This window comes from Eublepharis macularius, chromosome 7, assembly GCF_028583425.1.
Source record: "Eublepharis macularius isolate TG4126 chromosome 7, MPM_Emac_v1.0, whole genome shotgun sequence".
Taxonomy (NCBI): domain Eukaryota; kingdom Metazoa; phylum Chordata; class Lepidosauria; order Squamata; family Eublepharidae; genus Eublepharis; species Eublepharis macularius.
The window spans coordinates 67,028,279-67,049,123 of NC_072796.1; the positions used below are offsets into that span (position 1 = coordinate 67,028,279).

Below are 20,845 nucleotides of genomic sequence, written 5' to 3' on the forward strand. Positions count from 1 at the left end.
CTCAACTTTTGGCATATTTCTCCATTCCTTTCTAAATTATTTTTATATTGAAAAATAAATTGTTCATATTTTAAACCAGATTGTTTTAGGAATATTAAGGTTTTTAAATTTTCATTTAGGTTTTTCAGTAACTTTTAAAAAATTCAATGAAAGAGTTGTCTTTTAATTTGGATAACTTTTGTAAACATCAGTGTTGCCTGATGTCTTTGTTTGCCTGAGCGATGTAACATAGTAACCTGTAGTTCAAGGATGAAAACCATGGCAACGCTTGCAACAATCAAAATTGTATTTCTGGCTTGCACGGTATGTGCTTACGGAAATGTGGACAGTGAAGATGTGAGAAAACATGAAAACTAGGCCTTGGCATTCTTAGAGTGCAGCATTCCTTTCTTTGTAGCATATAGTAACCATGTATGTTTGTGTGAAGAAAGCACTTCTCGGTATGATTCCTTCTCTTACTAGGTTTGGGCCAGGAAGAGCATTTTATTTTCATTCACCAATGATGCAAGATATATCAGTGATTAAAAGTGTGTGTCACATTTTCATTTTTTTTCTTTTTAGGAATGTAATGTGATTAGCATTAGAATATTTTGCTGAGTTAATGATGTTTGGTAGGTTATCTTGTATTCCTAATTGGTGTTTTTTTACAATTAGATAATGTGCAAAATGGCCACTATGGTAGGAAAGGACATCACAGAGAGGCTCATTCTTTCTAGATTTTGTGAGATGTGCTGTGACTGCAGAACATTTCATGTTCGTAAGGTATTTACCCTTCGTAAATCTCTATTGCTATTTTTCCCATTAATGTTGACCATAATACCTGTGGAAAAGTATTTATACAAATGTGTATTTTGCAGTTGCTCACACGTAGGTTGTTACAGGATAAATAATTCATACCAGAGCCTCGGGGTTTTTTTTTCAAGATCAAAATTCCAGAGGGGACTTGTAAATCAGAGCAGATTGACATACCCCAAGAGTCCTTTTCACTGGTGGTGGTGGTGGGTGTCTCTAGGTTACTACAGACATACCCCAGTCCAAAGAACAGTGTGTATTTTCATGCATATGTGGCTGTCAGAGATCTGGGCTGGCCATAGTGGCAAGGACACTTGAGAGGTGGGCTGGTTGTCAGGATGTCCAGAGGCAGACACAGGGATGCTAAAAGGAACAGAGAGGAACTTTTTAAAAAATCAGTATTTGGCAGGGTTGGAACATATATTTGATCAATTGGTTGGTCAAATATTGGTACAAATACACCATTAATTTATTGGACCTTAACAGAGATGTGACTTTTAGAAACAGCGAGGTCAATCCAAGCTTCCTCCAGGGTGCCTTCCTTTGATCTTTCTCCAATTTGAGTGGCTGTTTCACAATTTGTATCATTAGTTTATAGCCCCATTTTTTGAAAAAAAAAAGCTGGCTACGTGTCAAAGCAAAGACTGTAATGAGCACTAAATCTGAGGTCCAGTAAATAGACGTGATGTTAATTATGAAGTACTGCATGGTGGAACACTGGAGAAATGCAGTCTTATTTTTTTAATAACTTAGAATCCTTAAATAATTCTTTAATGTTATTTGCAAGTCTAATACATGTATTTTCACTCAGGTTTGTGCTGCCAATTTTGGTGATATATGTAGTGTGGTCGGACAGCAAGCCACTGAAGAAATGCTGGTAAGTAAGATGAGAAATTACAGAATAAGGTTCTTGTGCAAGCTTTGGTACTTTATCAACATACTGCAGTCCAATATAATTGCAATGGCCTACAGTCTAAGTATTTGAAACAGTGCTAGATTCAGGCAATGGTGTAATTTGTTTGAGATTTTAAATAAAATGAGAAAACAGGTTTGGGTTGCTCATTTGGCAATTGATCATAAAAGCTGGAGTCCATAGGGAAATTTGGTGGATAGGGGATTAAATTCCCCCCTCTATATCTTCCTTCTCACCATAGCCCTGAACCTCAACAATCCAGATAGAGAAATGCTGTGAATGCAAAGGATTGGGCCATGGTGAGCAGGAAGCTGCTCATCTACCCTGATTGTAACATACATGGTGCAGGAGCAGGATATTTTCATCTCCCTTTTCCCTTGCTGTTTGGGTGGGATTGAAAATGCATATTTCATGGCATGATCCATCTCCCACCATTGGAAGAAACGGTAAACTATTCAGAACTCTTTCAGGAGTGTATTTATGCATGCACACATTATTAGTTAGAATCACAGGAAGTGCATTTCCTTTAATCCTAATTAACCCCACCATTAAGGCTATTTTAGTTTCAAAGTTTTAAAAGGCACTACAAGTTTATAGCATCTAAAAAGACTGGCAGAAAGGAAAGGGTAGAGGGGATTCACACTGGGAAGCCAGCTCCTTAATCTTACACATGTTCAGAAGAGTATAAACTGTGGAGAGATTAGGCAACCCAGTTTGCTGCCTCCTTTTCTCATTTTTTTTCTTTGAACACCAAAATTAACTGATGCTCCATTGGCCTCAGTAGTCCTGACTCTTGGAGGCCAGTGAGTAACTGGGCTGTTTAAGGCAGAGGGCTATAGTGCTTCTGTGACAGAGTGGGCATTAAGTGCAAGAATTACCAAATGTTGTGGAGGTTTGAGAGTTAAAACAGCTGCTTGGAGGAGGATGATTGGCATACTACTCTCCCCTCTCTGTGACTGGCCAGTGAAATGGTAACAAATTGGAGACGACAGGATTGTCAAAGGGAGTCTAAGCTTGGAATCTGACCAGGGAGGGTCAGACTGTGTTTCCTCTCTGAGGAAAAGGAGGGGAAAAGTTTGCCCTTTCTGGGACTGCTTAAGGTTGATAAAAACTTTTAGTTGAAGAACTAAAGTGGGAAAACCAGCACTAATATTACTCAGACAAGCTAGAACTGGAAGTGTGCGGTTGGCAGAGGAAGTGGGTGGTAAAAGGAGACTCCTCTTCAGCCAAAAGAACAGGGTTATGTCTTTAGTGGAAGAATAATTCCTGCCCAGTGTACGGAAAGGGTTTTTTTGACTCTGTGGAGTACCCTGGGTCTGCAGAAAAAAGAAAAGAGTGCTGTGTATAAAAGTCTGTACACCTAAGCTGTGAAGTAAAATCAATGAAGGAACTTTGCTTTAAGTAATTTAAGTTTGTAACTACAAACCTCTCACATCTAAGATCTGTAAATATTTGAAACTAAGCTTGAAGAAGACTATTGTGCCTCATGCTAGTGAAGTATTGTGATCAACAAACAAGAATTTATTTCAGATTTCCTTTCCCTGTCTATCTTCATACCAGCCCTGCCTGTTGAATACATATGCTGTTCCTTTTTGAACCTTACTTAGCCTCTAGTGCCATTTCATTTTAAAGGAGCATGAGCTTCTGTTTTTCCTCTACTTAAACTTGGGCTGGGTAATAAAACAACTATATATATGTGCTTGAAGTGTGGAACAAGTTACACCCAAATACACACTACCACAGGCTTTCCAGCCCCAGTAAACAATCTCGTCGGTTTTGGAGGGAAAATCTATCTCTTAGTGGGGGAGTAAGTGGGGATGGCCAGGCTAGCACGAGCCAGGCCTTTGTACGTTATAGCTTCCTTTTTAAGTTTATAAAGTAATATTTTCTGCGTACTTCAGGAGTTCCTTAAGTGCATTGTCTGTTACTGGCCCTGTTTTGGTATCCTATATATAGCTACAAAGTTAATGTTTGCTATCCAAAGGTGTGATATTGCTGGGAAAAATAGAAATTATCTTGTAACCAGACACTTTTTCATTTTTCATAGACATCAAGTATTATGAACTGAGGCATACTTTCTGTCTTTTATACATACATACTTGCCACAATTACTGGGATTTTACTTGTTTATTCACTAAATCTAGTAGTTGAGTACCTGACCGAGATGGATAATGAAAACTGCTCTGTGGTGCTATCCAGAGACACACTAGGAATTTCTGCCTTGTGTGATATTGTAAATTAAACAAAGAAGAAAAATCCTCAAAACTAGCCTGTTGAGGACCAAAAATGTCCCAGAAGGAATGGAATGAAGAGAACTACTGAATGGCAGTTGAGGATTGGGGCGAGGAAGAAGAGGAGCAGTCAGCCCACTCCTGTCTCTTGAGAGAATCCTAGAAAGTGGGAAATTTCCAGATTGTTCTTCCCTTCCCATGATTTCTTATAGGGGTCAGAGTTTACACTCTTCTTTATCAACATTTAGTGCATTTTTTAAAGAGAGACAACTGTATTATATGTATACTAGTAACAGAGCCCGTTGTGAGAAAAAATACAACGGGCTGTAGAAAACTGCTGCGGGTCCTTGGGAGGGCAGTACTCCCATGCCAGGCCTATCTGCCACCTTTATGGCTTGCATCAGGTGGCTCTGGAGGCTTGAAGCGCTGCTGGGGGCTAAAAGGGCCCTGGAGCACTCCTGTGCCTCACAGCCACCCGATTCGGCCCCATGGCTGGCTGCAGAGGCGGGGAGAGCTGCCAGGGGGGTGGCAAGGGCCCCACTGTGCTTCAGCGCCCCGCAGTCAGATGCAGAACGGGGAGCATTGCAGGTGGGAGCAAGAGCCCTGGCATGCTCCTGCACCATGCAACTGGCTGCGGAGGCAGGGTGTGCTACCGGGGGAGGGTGCAGCAAAGGTCCTGGCATGGTCCTGTGTCCCGCAGCCAGCTGCTGCGGGGGCGGCAAGCACCTTGGTATACTCCTGCTTCCTGCAGATGCCCGATTTGGCTGAGAATGGGGCAGAAACAGGCACTTGGAGAGGTGGGGAGAGCTGTGGGGGGGCAGCAAGCCCCCTGGTGTGCTCCTGCACCCTGCAACCCCCGATTCCACCCGATTGGGGCAGAATCAGGCAGCTGGAGAGGCATGGAGCACTGCCAGGGGGGCAGGAAGCCCCCTGGTATGCTCCTGCATCCAGCTGCAGAGGTGGGAACCACTGCTGGTGGGCGGCAAGGGCCCTGGCATGCTCAGCGTAGAGTTGCCAGCCTCCAGGTAGTAGTTGGAGATCTCCCGGAATTACAACTGATCTCCAGGCCAGAGATCAGTTCACCTGGAGAAAATGGCTGCTTTTAGGGGGTGGACTCTATGGAATTATGTCATGCTGAGGTCCTTTCCCTCCCCAAACCCCACTTTCTCCAGGTTTCACCCCCCAGATCTCCAAGAATTTCCCAACTTGGACCTGGCGCACCCCACAACCGGCTGCAGCGTGGGGGGTGGAAGGATGGCAGGGGCCCTGGTGTGCTCCTACTCCCCACAGACACCCGATTGTGGCAGAAACAGATGGCTGGAGATGCAGGGAGTGCTGTCAGGGGGCAGCAAGCCCTCTGGTGCACTCCTGTACCCCACAGCTGCCCAATTCATCCCCGATTGGGGCTAAATTGGGTGCCTGCAGAGTGCTGTGCGTGTGTGGGGGGCAGACCTGGCTTCTGCAAGTCTGACCCTGTGGAGGTAGGGCTGGCCTCCAGGAATACAGAGGCCAGGTCTACTGGCCCTGCAAAGGAAAGGAAAGGTTGACCTGGTCTCTGGGCCATGGTGGGTAGACCTGGCCTCCACAGGTCCCGAAGCCTGGTCTACCAGCTTACGGAAGGAAGGAAGAAGGTGACCCTGTTCTGAGGGAGCAGAGGCCAGGTCTACAGCACTGACAATGCTTTGGGTGATAGACCTGGTGTCCGGGAGTACAGCGGCAAGGTCTACCAATCCAGCAGAGTCATAGTAGGTAGACATGGCCTCCTTGAGTCCAGAGGCCAGGTCTACCTGCCCAGACAAGGAAGGGAAAGGTTGACCTGGTCTCTGAGGAAACGGGAAAGGCCAGGAGCGGGGAGCGGGCGGGGAGAGAGGAGGCAGGTGCCCAGCGCTCCTGCGCCCAATCTAGCTGGAAGGGCCAGGGGCGGGGGGGGGGGGGGAGGAGGCAGACGCCTGTTGCTCCGGGGCCCAATCGGGTTGGAAGGGTGAGAAGCGGGGGGGGGGGGGGGAGGAGGCAGGCACCCTTCGCTCCGGTGCTCAATTCAGCTGGGCCAGGAGGGTGGGGGGTAGGGGGGAGGAAGCAGGCGCCTGGTGAGCTTCTGAGCTCGATCAGGTTGGAAGGACGGGGGGGGGGGAGGCAGGCAGGCGCACGTTGCTCCTGGGCCCGATTGGGCTGGAAAGGCCAGAAGCGCAGAGGGAGGGGGAAGGAGTCAGGCGCCTGGCGAGCTTTTGTACTCAGCCTGGTTTGGCTTCAATGCTGGCTTAACTCCCAGCTTATCTCCGCTAGGGGCGCTGGAGAGCATGCCTGCGCTGTAGAATCCATGCACATTGTCGGAAAGACAATTATGTTATAGGGTTGTCTTCATTGGGGTGCTATATGAACTTATATGAACTTATCAGATGAACTTATATGAACTTATCAGATACATGTATTGATATGACAGAAATAAGTGGGAAACCCCCTTCCCTCTCCCAGAGGGTATTAGTTGTGTTGAACCACCTAATCATTATTTCCCCAGCAACATCCCCTAAGCCATCCTTCTTTCAGATGTGATTCCTGCCACTTTTGAGAAATTAGAGTGAAATTGTTCCAGTCATTCTTCAATGATATTAGGTGGCACCTTAGAGACCAACAAGACATTCAGAGTATAAGCTTTCAAGAGTCAGAACTCCCTTCTTCAGACATGGGTAGAAATGGAAGTCCCTGGTCCTTTTTATCCCAGCCAGAGGCGAGTGGGGTGTTAAAAGGAAGGGCATCAGGATGTAAAGATACCATACCACTTGATTAGATGGGAGGTGGGTGTAGCAGGGGTGTCAGGATATAAATGTACTATTCAACTTGCTTAGGGCAGAAATAGGCATCTGCAGTGAGATATGAATCTCAAGTCTCTCTTCAGTTGCTGGGGGGGCATTATTCTGAATTTGTGAATAAACTTTATTTCAGCTATCTTTAATTATATTAGTAATAGTTAAAAGCAGCTGTATAACAGAGTAATTCCAGCAGCAATAATCTTAGTCTTAGTATCAAAAACAGATAGTTTGTTGTTCTTAAAATACTTCAAAAACTTATGAGCGATCATTCCATCATAAGAAGAAAATACCAGTCAGTTCATAAAAGTTTATATAATGTCTTGAATTCTTCAGCTGCCTAGATTTTTCCAGCTTTGTTCTGATAATGTATGGGGTGTGCGGAAGGCTTGTGCAGAATGCTTCATGGCTGTTTCATGTGCCACATCACAAGAAGTCCGTCGAACAAAGCTGTCAACTCTTTTTATTAACCTTATCAGTGATCCTTCGCGATGGGTAAGAAAATAGTTAAACTCCCATTATTATTTAAAGTTCTTGAACTGTGTGTGGTTTCAGTTACTTAGAACCCAGTTTTATGTTCAAAGCACAGCTGATATTGTTGACGAGAAAATGGAATGTTGTTTGGATTCTGGAGTAATCTATGTAGATTACATGCTTTCAAATATATCTCTGTAACTATTTATTCAAAAGTTATACTACACTTTTTCCACCCCCCTTCAGAGGGGCCCCAAACTTTAAAAAAAAATTAAAGCTGAACTTTTGCCCTTGTTACTGGATTCTGTTTCAAATATCTTATTCTATGGATTCTGCATGTTTGGGATCTCAGAAGACACCCTTATAATGCCTTTCCAAATGTTAATAGAACAGATACATTGCATTTTTTAAAATTGCTGGATATTTAATTCTGAGATTTTCAGTGTAACCCTAAGCAGAGTTAACTCAATGAGCTTAGAGTGGAGCAACTCTGTTTAGGATCGCACTGTTTGTCCCATAATTTAAAAAAATTAGAAAATGTTTTCAACATGTCTTCAAACCAGCATAAGAGCTGATGGCATCTATTTGGTGCATTTTTATCCCACCCTTTCTCCAAGGAGTTCAGAACGATGTACATTGTCCTCCCTTTGATTCCCAGAATTAAAAGTAAGACTAGTGTTATTAAAAATACCTTGGCTACGAAAGCAAACTGTATAACTCAGAATGAAAGTACTGTTGCAATACAGACGTATTTGAGGTGGTCTAATGAGTACAATGGGTGGAAAATAGTAATCAGAAAAGGCAAACAAATACATGTGTGAGGTTCTTTTTGACCAAATCCAAGTCCTGAAAATTTAATATGCAACATACTTTCCTATTAATTACTTGATTCCAGTATTAATTTTTAAAACCTGTGTGTATATGAGTATTTATGGATTTCTTTTAAAGATGTGTGACATATTGTAAGTTCTTAATATAGTTGTAAATATAATGTGAGAATTTAAATACAACTATATATCACATATAATATAGGTCCTCTGAATGACATCTAGAGCTAATAGGTCTTCTGCTGAAGATTCGTGTGTGTGTGTGTGTGTGTGTGTGTGTGTGTGTGTGTGTGTGTGTGTGTGTGTGTTCAGATACTAGTGTGACTGAAAAACGCATACCCATTCAAAAGCAATGTTGGAGCAATTCTCTATTCGTATTCTTGAGTTATTCTTCTTCTTGAGCACATTCTTATATTTTACTTGTTGGCCCCATTCCAAGATGCTAGATTCCCCTGCAACATACTCTTAGGAACTTACTACTTTTCCACTCCTGACAGCCGGAGTGTTCAGTACAGGCAGCTGTATTTAAAGGAACTCTCTGGAACACATTACTCTAGGTCCGCCAAGCTGCCTTTCAGTCCCTGGGGCCTTTTATATCGACGTTTGCTAACCCATCCAGCAGTGGTCAGTTTTTTAAAGAAGAAGAATGTAAGAATGCTGAGGATCAGAACATTGCAGAGGAACATAGGTATGGATTGATAAATTATTTTCATTTTTAAGTTAAGTTTGTTATTTATTATTGATTTGTTAATTATTAATTTATATTAATTTATAAAACACCAAAGATTTTTGAGTATTGTACAAGAATTAAACATATACTTACCTGCATGTTTATGAAGAATATTTCATATCCCCAGTACCTTTTTTAAAAAAGACTTCTTAAATAATCAAGGTATGTTGGGTTATGGTCCATTCCACATTGGTGATTTCTGTGTTTGTGTTTGAGCCTGCTGGTGTGGGGAGGGCGGAATACAAATCGAATAAAATAAAATAAATAAATAAGTACCTTGACAATTTTGCCCTTGACGTTGTGTGATATAGTGGTTGTTCCTCTTTTTCGTCTTGACCTCAGGGACACTTGTTCTAGAGTGCACTACTGTTCAGATGCAGCCCATTTATCTTGATGTGATATTTATCTCCAGTCTACTGAGCTGGGGAGCATGCAGCAGCGCAAGATAAAACAGACAGGGCACTAGGTGTGACTAAGTCATAGCCAGGACACTTCTGTTTCTGTTTGAGCAGGCCAAAGGTTTTTCCCTTCTTTTTATACTTTGTGACACTTTCTCCCCCAGTGTTATCTGTTGGCCACCTAAAAATTAGACATACACATATTTTTTAAAAACTATAAATAATTTAACATTTGAATTTTTTTTTGTCCAGCAATGAGAAAAATATGGATTCAGAAGATGTCCTAACCCATGATGTACAAAGCCAGACGGAGTTGTCTTTTGATGATGATGACAGAGATTTTGTAAAGACCCTTGAAACCACCAAGGAAGAGAGTAATACTGAGTTGGTTCATTACCAGAATGAACCAGTTTTCCAGCCTGAGATGATGTTACATTGCACTTTGTCTCAAGATCCATCCAGTGAAACTGCAGAAGCAAATGAACAAAGCTTTGATCATGGTAGCATAACAGTGCTTCCAGCACCTACATTGAGTTTCCAGGAAAATACCCTTTCAGAGCAGGAATTATATAACTCATTCCATTTCTGGAGGACTCCGCTTCCTGAAATAGATATTGATTTAGAGCTTCAGGAAACTGCAGAAATACTTGATTCAGAAACTCAGGAAGGAAAACAGGAGGTTGTTGCACAGGCTTATCCAAACATTACTATGGCAAAAAGGAAGGAGTTAGAAGAGATGATAGAAAATTTGGAACCTCATATGGATGATCCAGACGTTAAAGGTATTAGTGAAGCATTTTTCGTTCAAGATATGAATTAAATGCCAAAAAAAGAGGCATTCATACTAACTGCTATTTGCTTTTTTAAAAACTTGTGGTTAGATCTGAACTCCTGTCTCCCTCCTATAGAGACCCCCCCCCCCACACACACACTACATGTCACCCATTCCCTGAAAAGCCTCTACTTAGAATCAGGGAATCCTGAACAGTATGGTATATGGCACAGGGGATTGTAATAAGGAGGAGGAATTTGGCAAAATTGTCCTCTTACTTCTGTGTAAGGAAAGTAATGGCTAGCAAGAGTAATTATTATATTCAGAGTATTCGTTAATTGTAGTGACCTTCATGATCTTTACAGGAAATAGGAGAGATGCACTTGCATCAAGAATGAGGGCTAAATTAGTTGGTTTATAACAAATAGTCAGCCTTTCCAAATATTATCTTCTGAATCTTGGTTTACTCTCATCCCTAATTAAGATAATAATCATATTTAATCCATAGACTCATTTGTTTACATTTTAAAGCACTGCTAGCTAACATTGTGTTGTTTTTATTTAATCAAGCTGGGGGACCTAATGAAGAATCACGGTGGAGGGACAGCGGACAATTTAGAAATTGTCAACTCTCATGGGTTTGAGCAGGCTATGTGCCCCTCCCCTTTCACTTCAACATGACTCTCAGTTGCTCTCAACATTCATTGTCCTGGAACATATATTCAGTCCTTATCAGACTGCCAGGGAGAACTTCATTTTCTTTTTGATTAATTTAAAATGTCACATTTTTCTGCATACCTGGAAGGCCCCCCCCTTAAATATATATGTATTCTCTGGGTGACCTGGTTTTGCTGCTTTTGTGATTGCCTTTCATGAGATTCCCTTTCACAATGAGATATCGTTGCTTAGATTTATTTTTAAGTCATGGATTTAGTGGGCAAGAACTGGAAAATAATAAACTTGAACAGTTAATTGTGTCAGCTTCGAAATCGATGGTTGAGCATTTAATCATCACTTCATTTTATTGCCTCAGCTTAGACCTGTTTAGATTTAAGTACTGAGCCTCAAAATCATCTTATTACCTAACTTGCTGCCTCTGGTTTTCAAGAAGGTTTGTTTTTGACTTGTGGCTAAAATGAGCTTTAGCAGTTGTACCCAGGTTACAGGTTACTTGCATGAGTAAAAATTTAATTTAGGTATTTTTAGTTAGTGCGCAGTGGCTGCATAATATCTCATATTGCATGTTTGAAATATTTTATAAACAATTACTTCAGAGCAGGCTTTAAAAAAATAATTCTGAAATTAATACAGTCGGTAATAGCAAATTGCTATAAAGCAGGAAGGAAAGGGGAGCGCTTTAAGAAAGCAGGAAGGAATAGTTGCAGATGAAGAACAAGTGACTCTTGTGTTGCTATGCAATCATTGTTATGGGAACACAAGAACATAAACAAAACACATGAAGGAAGTAACTTGCTGAGTTTCATTAAACTTGCTTTCAAATACATATCACAGTTGGGGAATACTTAGTTTGGTTCAAACCACATAGCACAATTTTGTTTCAACTATTTGGCTATGTGGGAGATGTTCATAGCATAGCTTTCCCAGGCTCTCCCATAGATTTGATTCCTTGAGATGAATCTTTTTCATGGTTAAAAGAAATAGTTTCCATCCTTTGTGAAATATTGCTTTGAAAACATGGAAAAAGAGAAGAGATAAAAGGAATCCACACTTACCTGACTTTGACTCCTTGTGATTAAGTAATTTCATCAGAATTTTTAATTAAACTCCTTTACATTTTGAAAGAAAACTTTAGAACAGTTTTTTTGTATGTATAGCATATTCACCCAATGCTGATGCAAAGGCATACCTTCCTTTATGACAGTGTTAGGCAAAGTGTTATTGTAGATTCCGAAAATATAAACATTAGCATTTGGAACTGTCTTTAATTTGTTTGTTGCAATTATGTAGCTTAATATAATTCTAATTGGTAAGCAAATTGCCTCTCACAAGCTTTAAAACCTTTGATAGCCAACAGTCAAGTTCCATTGTAGGGCTCTGCCTGTTATCCAGTGAGTTGTATTAGCTGATATTAAGTCTAATAGAAATGAAAAGAGCAATTCATGCTGGAGCAATTATTGTTTCTGGCTGATTTCCAATTAAGACAGAGGTTACTGTGTTGGTTATGCTCAGCGTAGGTTTTTAGAGCTTTCAATAACCTGGGATAGAATCTTCTTTTGAAAAACAAAACAAAGAATGTTGAGTATATGGCTAGAAGAACTGAGACATATATTTATATTATTCAGCTTATACCCCGCCCTTCCCTCAGGGACTAACTCCTTGTGGCTATGCCTAGCACAGCCCAGTGAAAAGAGAGAAGCTTGCTAACTTGACCCACAAATATAATTAATAATAATATAACAGATTCCAAATGTTCAAAGAGCTTCATAATTAGTAACTTATTTAATCCTTCTAACATTCCTCAGAGTTAGGTCATATCCCCATAGTGTGGAAATGAGGTGAAGCTGAGAGATGGTGCTAATCTCAGGCTATCCATTAATGTTGTGGCTGATGTAATACTGGAAATGGGGGCTTCTGTCTTAAAGCTCTCTCACTTAGCTGCTGCACATAATTATGGACCATCCACTTAAAAAAAAAAAAGATGAATGTGTATTGTAGTTTTCAAAAGTACTTGCTTGGTTGCCTTGTGATTTGTAGAATGGAAAGGCAGGGTATAAATGTCACAGTATTAAAAAAATATTCCCATCTTTTGCAACAATAGTTCATCCTCTGTCATTAAAAGCATTAAAGGAGAAAAATTTTGTATCTTCAGCGTCAGTTACCTAGGATATGTAAATCAGTTCTTTCAATTGGAAATGCTTATATTTAACACTTTCCAATCTTTCTTACAGTATATTTTGGACCACCTTCCCTATTCAGTCTTTTAAATTAGATTATATCCTTGATTCTGTCTGCAATATTGACTTTCCTGTATGGAGTGACAGCATCAGTTCTTGTGCCACCGTCAGTATTGATCAAGCTCTCAGATGGAGTCTTTGTTTTGCTTGATTCTGGTCAAATGTTCTGCTCTCCTTACCTAAAATCTTTCAGTATGAACTTGGTGGCTGCAAGGTCATTACTGGTGGATATGTTGTAGTGTGATGTGTACTTTGTCAAGTGTGTGACAAGAAGCAGCAGTTCTCAAGATACCTTGGAGAAAAAGAGACTTCAATATTTAAAAGGATGAATTGGTTTCCTAAACTGATGGGCTTTGGAAGGCATGGTAATTATTTTTTTAAAAGCCTGCAATAATGCCTCAAATTCTAGAGTCCAATAACTCCACTTAGGGAAATATATAAGGAATGCAGTAACAAGGAAATGGGACCGAAAGTGGCAAGGGACAGGAACAAAGAGAAATATATAGTAAGTTAAGATGAATTAAGAAAGGAAAAGAACTTGAAGGGCATAAGGGGATGTGAAAGATTAAAAACAGCTTAATGGGGAATGGCTGCTGCTGAAAGAGTGGTGGACCACTCTTGGGTAGCAAAGGAGGTTTCCCAGTGATGAAAAGAAAGCTTTAGAGTCCAGAGGAAGGTTAAAAAAAGCTGACTGGATAAAAATCTTCCATAGCTGTGTTGAGGTTTGGTGCCTTTGGGAGATTCCACATGGTTGTAGAAAGGAATGTATCCCATCTGCTTACTTTGTAAAACATGTACATGTTATTGAGAGATAACAACACTTCCATTGGCAACATTTGTATACATGCTCAAAAGTCCTCTGTTCCAGAACTGTACCATGTGCCATTCTGCATGTATTATATGTTTAAAACATTAATAGGCTGTAAGATGGTTTAAGATTATAGAAAAGCAGAGAGAATAAACCACATTTAAACAACATAAAATATTGAGATTCCAGTATGAAAAACAGGGTTTCCTGACTCTCAGTTTTCACTTCTTCTGCTTGTAACACTTTGTAAGCCCAACCAAGAGCCAGTAGGCATCCCCCACCCCCGCCCCGTGATTAAAGTAAAAAACGTTTGCACCTCGGGGAAAATTGTTCCGCTGCAGAGCAAGTAATGGAATAGATTTCCTTCTAACCACTGAATCTCTCGCCTCCTGCACTGATTGAGTATGAAGCAGGACATGATTTCAGGAACCCAGTAGTCATGTGTGTAAAGTGCCATCAAGTTACAATCAATTTACTGTGACCCCGTAAGGTTTTCTAGGCAGAGATGAACAGAGGTGGTTTGCCATTGCATTTCTTCTGCATAGCAACTTTTTGCTTCCTTGGTGGTCTTCCATTCAGGTATTAACAAGGGCCAGCCCCGCTTTGCTTTTGAGATATGACAAGATTGGGCTAGGCTGGGCCATTTGGGTTAGGGTACAATAGACTTAGGAGCTGCTGTAGAGAGAAACAGTACCTATATAATGCAGAGCACCTGTGGAATGTGCTGTTAGGTCAGTGAAATACTTGGGGTTCATCATCCATCTTCTGTGCAATCCCACATTAGGACTGCACAGGCCACCCATGGAGAGATTTTCCTAGCTTCTAGAAGGCTTGTAGGGCACCCCTCCTCCAGCATAGTTTCTCACCGAAATGGTCACGTGCCATGAGGGAGAGGCAACTGCTTCCCTCAGTTCTCCTTTCAGTGTCATCAGGAGAGCTTGTCTAACGTTTTGATCGTCGTCGTCCTTCTGTGCAGCCCCACATTGGGACTGCGCAGGCGCAGGCCAGCCGCGGAGAAGATTCTTTTAGCTTCTAGAAATGTGACGGGGACGTTCGGGCCCACCGCGCATGCGCGCCGGTGTTCCCGCCAATTTCGAAGTACAAGTACCCGAACGTCCCCGGCATTCCCTCAGTTCCTTTTTCGCCGCCGTTCGAAAAGGTTCTTCAGCTGTCGCTTGTGTCTTCCGACTTTCTTCTAGCTGTGAGTTGCCGTTTCCTTCTGACTGGGAAACGCCTCCACTATGTCCCATTCCGCTTTATTTAAAAAATGCCAACAGTGTGGCACTAAAATGACCCACTCTGATGGTCATGACCTCTGCCTCATCTGTTTGGGCGAGGGGCACGTCGTGGAGCGCTGTAAGTTTTGCATGGCCTTCACTCCGAAAGCGCGGAACGACCGCAAGGCCAGGCTCCGGGCCTTTCTTTGGGACGCCAACCTTCTACCGCCCAAAGCCTCTGGGTCGTCCGGGAGCAAGCCCAGCTCTGTCGCCCCCTCGCTGGCTCCTCATCACTCGTCGGAACCGCTCGTCTCGGCTCCGACGGAGGCGTCCGCTCCGGACGGTTCGATCGCCTCCGGTTCCGTGAGTGCTCCGTCCAGTCGAAAGGCGAAGAAACGTGCTTCTTCGAAGCCTTCTTCGAAGCCTGTGGCCACCGAGGCTTCTTCGGAGCCCCCGCCGAAGAAGGCAAAGGCCAAGTCAAAGACCAAGCGCCGTGCTCTGTCGCCGGCCCCGGCCTCGTTGGCTGGTTCCTCTCCTGGACCGGCCCCTCCTCCTGAGGACGTCCGGAGTCTCCTCCATACCCCGTCGCCTCCTCACACACCTCCTCCGGTGATTCCCGACGACTGCGAGTCGATCCGTGGATTTTCGGACGCGTTCCAGGAGTTTGAGCGCTCTCTGCCGTGTGCTCCGGTTCCGGCGGAGGTCTCCATTCCATCGCAGCCAGTCTTCTCGGTTCCAGCGCCGTTTCACCGGTCCGTTCCGTTGCCTGCTGCTCTGCCTCCTTGGCAGCCTGTCCCGGGCCTAGGGAACGTGGCCTCCTGGCAGGATTTTGTGGCTTGGATTCAGCAGTCTGCTCCCTTTCTGCCTGGTCCTTCGGTGCCCCTGGCCACGGTTCCGGCGCCCTCAACTCTGCCTCCAGCTCCGCCTGCCACTCAGCCGCGTCGCCATCTTTCGGCACCCCAGCCTTCTACCTCGGTTCCGGCTGACCGCCCGTCGGTTCCGACGCAGACCCCAGCAGCTTTCTCCGACTCCGAGGATGATGAGGGCTTGGCGTCTCCGTCTGAGTACTCGTCGGACGCGGCCTCTGACCCTTCCCCTGATGATGCTGTGGGGGAGCTCCGCTCATCGTCCCCTAATGACGATTACAGGGTGTTTGCAGAGCAGATGGTCCGAATGGCCGCAGCACTGGAGCTCGACGTCGCCTCCACGACCTCCAAACCCAAGAGTAAGCTGTTGGAGCCGTTGTATTCGGGCTCTCCTGCCTCGGTGGCGTTTCCTCCTGTCGAGGATCTCGTCGACAATGCCCTGGCACTCTGGCAGACCCCTGCTTCTGTACCGCCTACGGCCAAGAAGGTTGAGAAATATTATCGCCTCAAACAGGAAGATTGCCCTTACCTCTTTGCCCATCCGAAGCCCTCTTCCATCGTGGCCGAGGAGGGTCAGGCTCGGTTCCGACGGGGCTCCTCTTCGGCTCCATCGGATCGGGAGGGGAGAAAGCTGGATGGAATTGGTCGGAAGGTGTATTCTTCGGCTTCCCTGGGGTTCCGGATCGCCCATTTCCAAGTAATAATGGGCTCTTACAATCTTTTCTTGTGGAAGCGTCTGTCGTCCTACCTCTCTGACCTCCCCGACGATCGCCGTCACTTGGTCAAGGCTCTCCAGGCTGAGGCTTTCCGTTTGTCGAAGCAACAGATGACGGCTGGCAAGGACGCTGCCGACTCCGCGGCGCGTGCGATGGCATCCTCAGTGCTCTTGCGTCGGCACGCCTGGCTTCGATCTACTGCCCTGCCCCCCGAGAAGAAGGCCAAGGTCGAGGATTTTCCGTTTGAAGGTCCTCAGCTCTTCTCAGAGAAAACGGATGAGTCCCTTTCTTTTATGAAGAAGAACCAGCAGACGGCCAAGTCGCTCGGGGTTGCGCCTTCGGTTCCGCAGACGGGTCCGAGATATCGGTACGGCAGGTTCCGGTCCTATCAGTCCCTCTACCAGCAGTTCCACCAGCGCCAAGGACGGTTCCCCTCCGGTCAATCCTATGGCCACCGTTCCTACTCTGGCCAGCAGCGCCACTCTTCGAGACGCTCCGGCCGGTCCAAGGGACGACAGCAGCCTCCTTCGCCCAAGCCCTCGACTTCAGCGCAGAAGCCCACGGTCTTCTGACTAAACCAGGACGCTTCCCAGTTGGTCTCCAAGGACGCTGTTAATGTCCTGTTCTTGGACAGGCTACGGCCTTTCTTGCCCCGTTGGCGACTCATTACTACGGATACCTGGGTCCTCTCTGTTGTGGCCCGTGGTTATAAGTTGTCGTTTACCACTGCACCCCCTCTTTCGCACCCACCCCGTTGTGCTTCTTGTTGTAATGTTGTGTTACAAAATAATGTTTTGGAGTTGGTTGCCAAAGGTGCTGTCCGGGTGGTCAATGTCTCTACTTCCCCTTGGGGGTTTTACTCAAGATACTTTCTTGTGGATAAGAAAGATGGGGGGTCTCGTCCCATTTTGGACCTTCGGGCCCTTAATACCTACTTGAAGGTGGAGAAGTTTAGGATGCTTACCCTGTCGCGGGTGTTGGAACTCTTAGAGTCAGGCGTCTGGATGGCCATTTTGGATCTCAAAGACGCCTACTTCCACATTTCCATCTTTGAGGGCCACAGGAAATATCTCCGTTTTACCTGTGGAGGCGCTGTCTATGAGTACACGGCCTTGCCCTTTGGCCTGGCCTCGGCGCCCAGGGTGTTCACTAAATGTATGGCCACCGTGGTGGCACATCTACGGTCTAGTGGCTGTTTTGTTTATCCCTATTTGGATGATTGGCTCCTGGTGGGTCCCTCCTCTGACTCCCTCCGGGCCTCTATCGCCCTCACCTTGTCCGTCCTAGACGGTCTGGGGCTAGTGGTCAATTTGGGGAAGTCGGTCCTGTCCCCTGGTACGAGCATTAGATTCATTGGGGTCCACTTTGACTCTCTTCTGGGCCGGGCTTATCTACCCCCGGACCGCTTGAGCAGGCTGTCCTCCCTGGCCCGCCACTTCGTGCATAACCGGTTCCAAACTGCCCTCCTGATTCAAACGTTGTTAGGCCTTATGGCCTCCTCCACAGGGGTGGTGTGTTTTGCACGCCTGCGCATGAGGCCTCTACAAAATTGGTTTGTTCGGGTTTTCAACCCCCTCACTATGAGTCAACACCGTGGGTTTTCCGTCCCGAGGGTGATACAGCGGACATTGGTGTGGTGGACTGACCCTGAGAATTTGTCCAAGGGTTGTCCTTTTGGTCCCTTCCTGCCGGAGGTCACCGTCTTCACGGACGCTTCCAATCTAGGCTGGGGAGGGCGTTGTGGACACCTGTCTGCTCAAGGTGTTTGGTCCTCCCTTGAAATGAGCATGCACATTAACCTGTTAGAGCTTAGAGCGATCCGTTACTCCCTTGCTTCTTTTGCAGATGTCATTCGGAACAAGCGGGTGCAGGTCCTATCGGACAATACCACGGCCTGTTACTATCTCAACAAGCAGGGAGGAACGGTCTCGCTCAAGCTCTGCAAGGAGGCGACTACACTCTGGACTTGGGCCATTGCCAACAACGTCCTGCCCAGGGCCATTCATATTGCGGGGGAGAACAACACAGCAGCAGACACGCTGAGCAGGGTGTTTTTGCCCCAGCACGAGTGGTCCCTCAACACGGTTTATCTCCACAAGGTTTTCCGCACATGGGGCATGCCTTTGGTCGACCTCTTTGCCACAGCCCACAACAGACAAGCCCCGCTGTTTTGCTCCCGGGCCGGGATTGGCCATCGTTCACTGGGGGATGCCTTCCAGATACCCTGGTCTCCAGGGCTCTTTTACGCCTTCCCGCCCTTCCCGCTCCTTCACAAGGTCCTCTCCAGGATCAGGGCCTTCCGAACCCATTGTATCCTGATTGCCCCTCGGTGGCCTCGCCAGGATTGGTTCCCCCTTTTACTTTCCCTGTCACAGGGGCGGTGTCTCCCGCTGCCACACGCCCCAGACCTGCTACTCAGGGACGGAGTGTGGCATCACGATGTGGCAGTGCTAAATCTGACTGCCTGGCTCCTCTGCGCCCCAGACTAGGCCTCTCTACTAGGGTGCTTAATGTGATTCTGAATGCCCGAAAACCGTCTACCAGGTTGTCCTACCAGAGGAAGTGGTCACGTTTCTCTAGGTGGTTAGCCCCCAAAGGGGTTTCCCCTTTCACTTGCCCGCTGCCTGTCATTCTGGAGTACCTCCTGGACCTGTGCTCCCAGGGCCTGGCGTTCTCCAGTGTTAAGGTGCACATGGCTGCTATCTCTGCCTTCCATGAGCAGATTGATGGGAGGACTGTGTTTGCACATTGGCTGTCCAAACAGTTCCTGAAGGGCCTACTAAAGTCCTTTCCTCCTAGGGCCCATCCTATTCCTCAGTGGAGCCTGACCCTGGTGCTCTCCCGTCTGATGCTCTCCCCTTTTGAGCCCCTGTCTACCTGTCCCTTGCCTCTGCTCACACAGAAGGTGGCCTTTTTGGTTGCAGTCACTTCCTCCAGGCGGGTTGGGGAGTTGTCTGCTCTGAGGTGTGACCCCCCCTTCCTGCAATTTTTTCCCGGTACGGTCATGCTCCACACTAGTATGCAGTTCCTGCCCAAGGTGGTTTCAAAATTTCACCTGCGTCAAAAGGTGGTCCTTCCTTCCTTTTTTCCTACACCCTCTTCCCCAGAGGAACGTACTCTACACACATTGGATGTGAAACGTGCTTTATTGTTTTATTTACATCGCACCAAGTGTTTCAGGAAGTCTCCTGCCTTGTTTTTATGTTACTCTGGCCCTCGCAAGGGCTCGCCAGCTTCTGCCCAGTCCATTTCTCGCTGGATTGTGTCTGCAATTAAACTTTGTTATCAGCAAGCTGGAGTTGGGTGCCCGTTGTCGATTACTGCTCATTCTACTCGAGCACAAGCTGCCTCTGCTGCCTTCCTGCGAGGAGTGCCACTCCAAGACGTCTGCCAAGCTGCAACGTGGTCTACCGCTGACACTTTCATTAAACATTATTCCATAGACGTGAATGCACGCCGTGAATCCGCTGTTGGCACGGCTGTTCTGCACTCTCTGTTCTCATAGACACTCACACCCGCCCCCATTGGTGAGATGCTAGCTATTCTCCCAATGTGGGGCTGCACAGAAGGACGACGACGATAAACAGGGTTTCTCACCTGTAACTGTTGATCGTCGAGTCTCTTCTGTGCAGACACACATTCCCTCCCACCTGCCCCGCTGTGAGTGCTTGGTTTCTCCATTGTTTCTCAGGCGGCTCAGGTGAACTGAGGGAATGCCGGGGACGTTCGGGTACTTGTACTTCGAAATTGGCGGGAACACCGGCGCGCATGCGCGGTGGGCCCGAACGTCCCCGTCACATTTCTAGAAGCTAAAAGAATCTTCTCCGCGGCTGGCCTGCGCCTGCGCAGTCCCAATGTGTGTCTGCACAGAAGAGACTCGACGATCAACAGTTACAGGTGAGAAACCCTGTTTGCTCTGAGCTTTCAATTGACCTCTTCTTCCATTCCGGTCTATTTTCTCCATAACGATAGAATTCTTCATGGCTCAAAAGACTTTGTTTAAGAAATGTACTGGTTGTTCTACCAAAACGACTCAAACCAATCAGCATAAGCTTTGTCTCCTTTGCCTTGGGGAGTCTTATAATGTTGCCGCTTTGCAACAGTGCCAACTCTTCACTCCTAAGGTCCACAGTGATTGGACTTCAATACTTAAGACAGCCCTATGGGAAAGGGCATTATCCAGCTTCTAGTACCCCAGCAATAAAGTTATCTGCTGCGCAGGAGCAGACTAAGTGGCCTGGATCTGTGTCCTTGATTCTGATCACTGAGCCACCTCGATACTGGTCTTGATTGCCGGTTCCATCGATATCTTCTGAGCCACCCACTAAGAAGGCAAAGGTGACGTAGAAGCATAAGATGTGTTTTGGATCTGAGCAAGCCTT

The 20,845-nt window shown here is 45.6% G+C and overlaps 1 protein-coding gene across 3 annotated transcripts in view; it reads left to right on the forward strand.

Moving 5' to 3' along the window:
* The window catches only part of PPP4R1 (protein phosphatase 4 regulatory subunit 1), a 76,364-nt gene that overhangs the window by 25,672 nt on the left and 29,847 nt on the right, over positions 1–20,845 (forward strand). For 2 of the 3 annotated variants that reach the window (XM_054984635.1, XM_054984637.1), the window contains exons 7-11: positions 655–762; positions 1,604–1,669; positions 7,077–7,235; positions 8,599–8,729; positions 9,422–9,951. In XM_054984635.1, coding sequence (XP_054840610.1) covers positions 655–762; positions 1,604–1,669; positions 7,077–7,235; positions 8,599–8,729; positions 9,422–9,951 — 994 coding nt within the window. The remainder of the gene's footprint in view (positions 1–654; positions 763–1,603; positions 1,670–7,076; positions 7,236–8,598; positions 8,730–9,421; positions 9,952–20,845) is intronic. The other variant, XM_054984636.1, reaches the window with a different exon arrangement.